Source organism: Hyposmocoma kahamanoa, unplaced genomic scaffold, assembly GCF_003589595.1.
Source record: "Hyposmocoma kahamanoa isolate Upper Pololo Valley unplaced genomic scaffold, ASM358959v1 93, whole genome shotgun sequence".
Classification (NCBI taxonomy): Eukaryota; Metazoa; Arthropoda; class Insecta; order Lepidoptera; family Cosmopterigidae; genus Hyposmocoma; species Hyposmocoma kahamanoa.
In genome coordinates, this window is record NW_020654810.1 from 3,981,446 (window position 1) to 3,992,023 (window position 10,578).

At 35.1% G+C, this 10,578-nt stretch overlaps 1 protein-coding gene across 2 annotated transcripts in view; it reads right to left on the bottom strand.

The window, feature by feature from the left end:
• Positions 1–7,531: 7,531 nt before the first annotated feature.
• The window catches only part of LOC113237521 (serine/threonine-protein kinase 17A), a 392,531-nt gene continuing 389,484 nt past the window's right edge, over positions 7,532–10,578 (bottom strand). The window contains exons 7-9 of one of the 2 annotated variants that reach the window (XM_026474036.1): positions 10,475–10,563; positions 10,326–10,400; positions 7,532–8,325 (exon numbers count right to left, since the gene is read on the bottom strand). In XM_026474036.1, the coding sequence (XP_026329821.1) occupies positions 8,322–8,325; positions 10,326–10,400; positions 10,475–10,563 (168 nt within the window). In that variant the 3' untranslated portion in view covers positions 7,532–8,321. Of the gene's footprint in view, positions 8,326–10,325; positions 10,564–10,578 lie in introns of both variants that reach the window. The other variant, XM_026474035.1, reaches the window with a different exon arrangement.

A 10,578-nucleotide genomic window follows, 5' to 3' on the forward strand; every position in this document is an offset into this window, starting at 1 on the left:
CAAGTTACTCGAGGAGTGTTTTAGCACAAAATAACTTTTAAATGTTGGTAAAAAAAACACACACAAATTGTTATGCTACCTGAAGTAAAGTCAATGCTGACATAAATGTATGTACCGCTTTCTATTTTTACTAAAAAAACATTCAAAAATCATTTTTAACTTTTCTATTATTTGGTCGCAAGCATTTTTACGAAAAGTAAAAGCTAATTTTTTACGACGTGAAATCCTATTTTTTTTTCTGTTTTATACAAAATACGCTCAGCGTTTACCAAACTATTAACTCAAAACATGTTATCAAGTGACTTTGATCATTCTTTCTCTGGTCTTTTCAAATAATCGAATTCCCTGTTTTTATTAAAATGTACATGTAATTGATCTCGATACTAGTAAGCCAACTGTCAAAATAAGAATGCAATAACGCAATTAGTAATAATCATTAGAACGTCGTAACATTCAAAATTCAGACGTTCTTTACACAATCTATCGATAAAACTATCGACAAATAATTACATGCCTTAACAATTTTATGGAAACTGGCAATTCTACAAATGTCATTTTACTCGCGTCTTCTTCAAAAGACAGACTATAAAGTATCCCGTGTCTATAAAACCTCGACGCGGATCTATACACGTGCGGAACAAAATCAGCACTAAAAGGTCGTTTGAACGAATGTTTTTAAATGTGGGGTAGTATTATAAAATATAATGTTCATTCATATCGATCTTATGAAATAAATATAATAATACTAAGTAATTATATTCAAAGTTGCCTATTTTTTCGTGTATATGTTTCATCAAATAACTTTGTATGGAATCAATAATCATATTATGCTATAGTTATTTGTTATAAACCAGAGATCGGTATAGCAGAGTACATGTATTGTTCCGAAACCCAATTGAAAATCCAGCCGGATCAAAGGATTTTTTTCTTTATTTGTTCTATCGAACAAATTCGTGGAGTATTCTCACAAAAAAATGTAGAAACATGATAGTAAAGACATAATGATATTCGATAAAATAAATAGAGTGTACCTAAAATTCATAATACCCATAGATGTAATAATCCAAAAGGATGTACTACGCCTCCTTCTGAAGATCTGAAATTATTATATATTGCATTTTGTTCTTCATGTTTAATGTGTATAAGGTAGTAGTGTATTTAGAAAAAAAAATTTGTAAGTCAAAATATAACTACTTTGAATTGACTTATGCCGTTTATTTTTAATAACTCCCGGATTTCAGAGGGAGGTATTGTACACTCAATGTGAATTACTTGAAATTTATATAATAACGAGCTCTGGTTATAATATTTGTAGGAAAGCGGTTTAATTTTGAAACCGTTAATTTTGTAAGTTTAAGGTTCAAATGATCATTTTTTTCCTTGTGATTTGCTCATTATAAAACTCAATTTTTTTTTACTTTTGAACCCATAGGCTCAATTTAATCGGAACTATTTGTACAGAAATTGTACGTAACATAGTTAAATATCAAGTATAAACTAGATACGATGCGGTAACTGTTGAAATTCCCGAGACGGCGCGAGAATCGCCACCGGTTTTTTGGGTCCTATCTAGTTCGTACCACTAGAGCTGTGTCGATCGTGTTCGAGCGAATCAAAATGATTCGAACATCACTTGTACTGTACCCGATGACCCGGGTCGCGATCCTCTAAAAGATTCGATCATTTTTATTCGACCCAGCGCGGGTGATGCCCGTAAAATAGGGCTTTATCATTTTAGAGGTTTTTCAACAATTCACATCATATTCAGTCTGCAACTGACAATATTATTGTGGTCTCGTTGGTTCTCACGTGAAGCCCCGCGCTCCGGTTTGCCATCTCACTCTTTACAGTTTGTTTGAATTGAACATTTGTTCGATAGAGCATTCGTGATTGTAAGCGGTGACCCGCTAAAGCATAGAACATATGATCCAATCATTTGACCCGGTCACATTACGCGACTCGGGTCATCAGGATTCTTTGATCGACACAGGTGCACCTTACGCAATTCACGTAAAGTTCATTATGCCATAGTTAAAAAATTCCATTCCGCGGCAATGTAAATTGAGCCTAGAAATTGCAGTTGTCAGAGTAAAGAAATTACTCTTTGAAATTCTTCAGCATGATAAAGTCTCAAGTTGTCGTCAGCACAAAGTTTTTGATTGGTTGATATAGTAAACTTTCTTTGATTTCTAATTCGATATTACTTTGTTCTGTTTGAATGAAATTCATAAATCATTCATTTTTTTGTAAGATCTATTAGTCTGTTTATAAAAGCCATAGTATTTTTAAATCAAAATTATATATCAAATTACGAGAAACCACACGAGCTCCCTTAAATTATGCGTTGTAGTCATTTTTAGTTCATTAATACTGATTGCAAAAGCGACGCGCGTGTGTAACGCTGCAAACTGCGCTTCGAAATAATATTGTATGAAAAATTAGAAGTGGCGCGGCTGTAACGTTTCTATATGTGTCTATTTTGAAGGCGCCTTTAAAGGACTATCCACACATATCCGGGCCGTGACCGGGACGTGGACGGGCCGTGCTCCATCAGGGGCTAAAAAAATATCGCTGCGTATATTTTGTATGCACTCTTTCACACATATCCGTGTCCGGGACGGGCCCGTAGTTCATACAAACTAGCACGCCCCGTCCACGTCCCGGGCACGGCCCTGATACGTGTGGATAGTCCATAACTTTGGTAAAAACATCACTTAAAAATTAACCTAAAATCTACGTTTACAGTAAACGTTTAAAGTATAGTAATATTACTTAAAAGGGATTCTCGAGGTACTACAATTGTAAAGATTGTTTCTTGAAATAAAAACATTTGATTTTTTTTAGTATATTTTTAATCGATTAACTACTTTACGACATTCTGTTATCGTCATGTACGGAATGTATTTTCATGGAAATTACACTTTCTAAGTATTTAACCTGTTAAGATAATTTTTTGCTGCAGTATTGGAAGGGGGAATTGATGAGCGAGAAAATTATAAAGTCTGGTAAGATTAAAATGATATAGTATAATAATGTAATCGTCAACTACTGCACTATCCGAATAACTTTGAAGTTTGGTCTATCTATAGTACGATTTTTTATTTGATCACGAACATGTTAAATTTTCAAAAAAATCCTGACTACAAGTGTACAATCAGAACTTGAAAATGGCCTAAAAAACTATCTTAACTTGTAGTGTTTTTGCTTCATACATGACGTGCACCGAGTCTCTAAAAATCAAAATTGACAATTTGTATCATAATCGTTATTTGAACAATTTTAACTTAATTTCTCAAAAAAAACATGACTTCAACTCACATTTACCTTAATTATTACCACGTTAATCTCTAATAGCCATAATGTACACATGTAATGTACTGATACAGAGAACTTTCATTGTTGTGTTGTTGTTTTTGGACCACTGTAAATGAGCCACCCTGTATAAAAAAGTCATGGTAATGAAATGGCACTGCGTCAGCATCAATGCCGCTGTTGCCGATGGTGCTGGTATTCTCCCAGAACCATAAGCGTTCAACTGTACCTCTGAAATACCTGGATAATAATTGCTTTTATAAACAGACTGTGAAGTGAAATTGAAACTGAATACTGCCAAAATGTATTTAATAAATTTTTAACATGTAAGTTGTAGTCTAGTGCCAATAAAGAGTGATAGTAATACTCTTGGAGGTAGCTCCATATTGTTAAATGCACTATAAGACTGTTTTATAGCAAAAATAAATGATTTATCAATGCTATTTTTTGTTTTATTTGTGTTAAACCTAGTGTTGGGTCATGGAAAAATTTCCGTAATATTTTTCAAAGCATATTTTCAGGAAAGTAATCTGGATATTTTTCCTCTATTTTTCCGTCTTCTAAGATTTTCCTATATTTCACATTGACACCTCTCAAAAGTGGAAGTTACTGAACGAAAACGATGGAGCCACAACAAGCGGTCATTTAAATCTCATTTTTTCTATAAGTGGCTTTTATCTATACAAGTTTAATTTCTAATTCACACTAAATAAAACTTGAAAGATATTTCTTAACGTAGAACATAAATTGAGCCTTCTAAATTATATTTTTTCAATTTTTCACCATTTAAAATTTTTCGGAAAAGTAGTTAAATGTGAGGCTGTAGATAACAACCTGCTGGCCTACTATTGACATCATTTCTGATATTATTTTTTTATTTTTATGAAACAAGATTTCATAAAAAATAAGGCATTTGGTAGGTTGATTCCTTGACATCGACGTCGTTTGCTCTCCCAAAGATCGCCACAACCGGCGCTCCCGCGCCGCAAGCTTTTAGCGGAATCCAGCAACATTTACCAGGCCATCGGTTTGTGGATGTTCTGCGCACGCTGCGCCTTTCGGTATTTGGTTGTCATTCGTGAATTCTAAGCGCTTTTGCGCACTGTATCTGCTTCGTATTCGTTCTGAATACGAGACTACACAAATCTAGAAAACTCGGACCCGTTTCGGATGTCGCTTGTGCGCTGTCCGATAAAAATCCAAGAAAGTACGAATATCGCTTCGACACCTAGAGATAAAATGACTCTTCGGACACCTGTTAGATTCCGGATCGTCATTTTCTCGGATTCGGTACTTCTAAGAATCGAAGGTAACAAGCTGTTCTGCGACCAACGTGCCCCATCCAGTAGTTTAGTAGCAGTAGAGCTTGTGAAAGAGATCGTCCAAGGTAGTACTGCCACCTTACCTATTTCTGCCGCTAAGTAGTAATGTCAGCATTACTGTGTTCCGGTTTTGAAGGGTAAGGGTGCTGCACACAGGCACATGGGACTTGTCAAGTTATGTCTTAGGGTGACGGGCGTAGTGGCAGTGATGATGATGATGGTGATGATCAGATCTTTGCAATTTAAAGCTCTGAGTGGCACTGTTAACTGTTATGGACAGGCGTGAAGCTTACCATCAGGCGCATGACTTGTTCGTCCCGTCACTTTATGTTATAAAAAAAACCCACTACCACTTGCCGCAGAACTGAATCAAAGCGAAAAAGCAAATTTTAGTAACGAAATTGTATGCTATAATATTACTTCGAGTTACAAGAATTGGAGAGGGGGTGGGTTATATTTTTCTGTATCTATATGTATACTTCACTTATGCCATTCTTCCATGAGGGGTGCGAATTCATGGCCCGATCCGGCACGGGCTAGCATGTATAGGCCCGTGGTCCGAGCACGCCCGTACAAAACGTCGCCCGTGCAATCATAGGCCATGGGAGCAGTGTTGAGCAAAATTTAATTGTTGAGGCATTGACAATTAATTAATTCGACCCCTCCTACTTCACTGAAAGAGTGATCACCATAGATCATTTAACCGATATCTAGGATTTTATAATACTCTATGTGAGTAATGAGCGTTGCCGAATAAAACTGAGAAATGCTAAAGTCACGTGTTATGTTCGTTTCAGTGAATTCAGAACTTTAAAACGCTTCCCTGTAAACTTGGCAATTTCGACATACGATACTTTACGTCGGAGGGGTCGAATTGTTAATTGCTGATATCGCAACTAAGGATTAACCAATTGTTAATCGTGTATATCTACAATTGACATCTAATCAATTTTCAATCTATACAATGTTTTTGATTAAAAATTAACAATTAAAACTGACAATTATGATATATGTATTTATTGGGCGTGGAATGGCGTCATTCAGAACAAATGTATTATTGAAGTGGGTATTGAAATAAATATATATGTATTGTATGTAGTAATTAAAAGACTAATATTTATCATCAAAAATTTTAATTAGACGTGATTGGAAACGTTATTACTATTACAGATTGCTTGTCCCTAATAATAGTGGAGATTGCATTTTAATACAACTCTCTTTTCAAACATAAGTACTGTTGGACAATTTGTGGTTCTTCGGCAGATTTGTTATTGTTGCAAAAGAAAAAAGCTGTTCAACTGCTGCGAACGACACTAAAGGCGTATTGCACTATTCCTAAAACTTTTTTTTTTAAATGGTATCTATCGCCTTCGTATTCATTCTCGGACTTCGATTTCATCTAATAGTATACTCTTAATGCTTTTTTTCGGTACTTTTTGTTTTAATAGTTAATTTTATTGTTTAATAGTTAGTGTTTTAATTGCGAATTACAATTAACGTACATCAATTAATGGTTTAATTTGCAATTGATGTTAATTGCAATTAAATTAATTTCAATTAATTTTTTAGTCAATTAAATAACTGATTTCTGTTTTTTTTTTATTAATGCCCAACACTGGTGGGAACTGGATTGGTGGTGACAACGGTAATATAAGAAGCGATCGTGTGAAACAGTAATTATGGAAGTGTATTTGGGTTAACAATCACAAGGTTTCTCAATCAAACAATGGTTGTATCACAATAATTTATTTTTACAAATGAGTTACGGATCACAACAGCTCTCACAAGGTATAAATCGTTCATGTGTTAGAAATGATGTCTTCGGGTACGAACAAAAAAAAATACATATAATTACACAATAAACAAAATGGAAATCATTTCACAAGTATGGAGAAAATAATTACGAACCAGCGCGAAGGCACAATTCATCTTTTTACAAACGAAGTTAAGTCGCAAAATTTGAGCTCGACTTTCAAAAATCGTCTATCTAAGTCAACTTGTCACTTGTAGTGATAAAAATTTCATAGATAAAATCTACTTTCGATATGCGACTAACGAATTTTGGTCCCACGCTTGGGGCATCACGCCGGCAGTATGAGGCTACTGTCCCACAAATACAATACTCTGTTAGAATCATCTAAACACTTACGCTAAAAAAACAATGTCGCTAACGGGACATTATTAACAAATTTTATTATCTAGGTAAGTATATGCGCTGGACGTCGCCGTTCGCAGATAAATCCACCTAATAAATGGACCTGATACAGCGACACGGGACATTCTCTCCGATATTTACGTATTTTAAAAAACGTTCACTGGCAATTCTTAAAAAAACCTTATCAATTAAAACAATACTCTTCTATGCACTAATAAAATTTTTATCTATCCGATATCCGTTTACGGATATTAAGAAACACTTTTTTTTTATAGACAAACTGACATCACCAGCATTATTATGGACTCTGTAGTTGAATTTGCAGAGTACATTTACCTTTACCTCATGGAAGTATATCCATATAAATTGGATAATACACAAATACTGCATTTTATTCTATACTTTTAATGTGTAACTACACTCATGGACATACTTAGAGAAACGCCAACAAAACGGTTTTATTACGATAACAAGTTTCATATCACACCCCTCATGAAAGAATGGCATAGTGGAGTTACGTCAAAAACGTTTATTGCTTTATTAGATACAGAAAAATATAACACACATCCTCTCCAATTCTTGTAACTCTATCGACTAATATTGTGTATGTGTAGCATTACAAAAATTGGAGAGGATGTGGGTTATATTTTTCTGTATCTAATGGAGCAGTAAACATGTTTGACTTAACTCCACTTATGCCATTCTTCCAGGAGGGGTACGCTATGAAGTAATGGCCACATATAACGATCGACAAAAAAGACGATCAATCGTCTTCGGGTGTCAATTCGAAACCGACTTCAATCGTTCTTTTTTCATTGTTATAACTTTTTTGTTTTGCGTTCCTCTAAATATGTCCATAAGTGTAGTTATTTTACTGCGGTAATGTATTGAGAAATTTTGTAATTTATAGTAATTTTTAATAATTCGGAGATTTCAGATTGAGGTGTTATGCACTCTATACATGTATTACATGAAGTTTGGGTAAATATAATCTGTTTTTTCCGATCTGTGTTTATTATATATGGACGTTAAATGAGTAATTGAAAACTAAACGCTTCTTCGCTTTCCACCGGCAAATATCGAATGTCCTAAAAGACGTCAGCATAGATTATTTACAACTATGGCGGCGCCACGAACGGCAGATGCTTACGATAAAATCTTAGAACACAATTTACAAGCCATCGGGTGTTCGTATAATTATGCTTTTTGTACCATCGCCGTAGGACGACGATTACTCTACGAACTACCGTCGAAATGACGTCAGAGGCCTCACAAAAAAAATCATACAATACCGCCTTAATACAAATCTGAACTACAGTGTTAGAATAAATGAAAATCCAGACTAAATTATTAAGATGACTTTTGTTGCTACATTTCATATGAAGCCGTGATAATGTATCTCACTAGTTAAGTAGTGGCAAGTTCGCGTAATCGGGGCCCTACTGTAATATAATACAACTCGTGTACAGAACTAACTTAGGCTACTTATTTACATGATGGTTGGCTGCGGCTGCGGTTGCGGCAGCGGCCGACTACCTGAAATGTAAACAAAATGTCACATACATTGCTTAAGAGTTAATACTACCTCAGCTGGAATTATGACACTGGCTTTATTTCAGAACATATTTTTTTACAAACAAAATTAAAATCATTTGTAAAATGTATATCACACACTTATACATAGACCCCTAAGACGTAAAGTATCGTATGTCAAAATTGCCAAGTTTACAGGGGAGCCTTTGAAAGTTCTGAATTCACTGAAATAAGCATAACATGTGACTTTAGATTTCTCACTTTTGTTCGGCAAATCTCGTTACACACGTTGAGTATCATAAAATCCTAGATATCGGCTAGATGATCTATTAGATGATCACTCTATGTGAGTAACAAGCTTTGCCGAATGAAACGGAGAACTTTAAAACGCTCCCCTGTAAACTTGGCAATTTCGACATACGATACTTTACGTAGGAGGCGTCGACATGTTCTATTTAGTTCTGTTGATATGAAAATAATCACTGGTTTAAGCAAAGTACCTATTGAATACACCAGTTTTCTTGTAAAACTTCATTATCATTCTTACACTAACGTCACAATACATTTTATCAATATGCTATTTATGTTAAGAATTATATTAATGTTTTTTATGAAAAATAGTGACAGACGTAACGTTAATACGAGGAATAAAAATAAACTAGCTGTTCTTTACAATTGTCTTCATATAATCTCAAATTCATGTATACGCTTCTATGATAAGATTCCGATTGATATTTAAAACTTGCCATTTACGAGGTTTAAAACTATAGTGAAACAAACTTTATACTAAAGGTTAGGTCCATCTAAGATGTTTAAATTGAATATTGTAATGACAAATGTATTCAAATGTATATTTACAAAGAGCAACCCCTAGAGTTTCTTGCTCGTTCTTCTCAGAGGAATCTGCCTTACGAATGAGCGGTAGAGTTTAAGCAGTATGACAATATATTTTTATGTTAGTTTGTAAGATACTAACACTATTGGACCATACCATACTTTAATGACAAAATATAATAATATTGTAATAAATTTTAATAATTAAAGTAATACATAATAAATAAATCTTGAATTATATAATATATCTATATTATTGTAATTTAATCGGAGTGTTCTAAGTGACATACTTTTATTATACATATATTGATATTGAACAATCAAAATAACTAATCTAAGCCTCGGCCTGCCTCTGCTCTTGTTGTTATCCCTAAGACAGGACTCATATGTGTAACATTATTTAAACTTTGAGACCTTATGTACCATATGAAGACAATAAATACTTTGAGTATTGTCTGAATAAATAATTATATTATTATAATTATTACAATTTGTTTTGGTAGATCAAACGGTTTAAGTAGTTACAATGAATTAATTATAAAAAACATACGATATTATACCTAAGTACATTGTCTAAAGAATGTGCTAACTCATTACACGATCGAATGTACTTTACTAAGAAACTCCAGGGGTTACTCTTTGTAAATAAATCAAATATCATACATTGAGACAACCTGCTAAAGCTAAACGGGTCTCTAACATGGATTTTTCTCATCCAAGCACGCAGAAGCTATTTTAATATAAAGTTTTTGTCGTCTCGTAAATGTCATATTTTAAATAGCAACCGGATTCTTCTAACTGCCTACGGAGGCAGTTACCGCATGGTAACCGTTCGGCCACGGGGCCGAACGGTTACCATGCCGGACTGCCATGCAGAGGTCCCAGGTTCGATTCCCGGGCCGGGAGAAATATTTGTATGGCCTACATTTATTTGTCTCGTGAGTTAGGGTGCAATTTGTAATTGTCTATTTGTGTGTCCATGGCACCCGCGACACAGGGTTTCCCTAGTGCTATGTCGAGTGTGTGCGTTATTATAATATCTCAAAAAAAATATTTAAAAAAAATTATAAAAAGTTAGAAGATATAATTGACTGCTCTAAAATTATACACCCACTCGCGATCTTCACTGACTGCAACGGACTATTCTAAATAGGGGATAAAATAAATACCTTCGGTAGTGGTGTACATTAGTGTACAGCAGAGCATTCAGAGTCGCTAGCAGAGTACGGCGCGGTCGGGCGGCGGGCGCGGCGGTCGGGAGCCGCGCACGCGCAGGCAGCCCGACGAAGAGGCATCGCCCGCCGCCAGCTTGGCGGCGCTGGCCACGGCCGGCTTCTCGTAGTCCGGCTGGAACTTCTTGCACAGCGCTAGCACGGACGGTGGGTGGGGATGCGACTTGCGGGACACCTGTCGGTCACACTG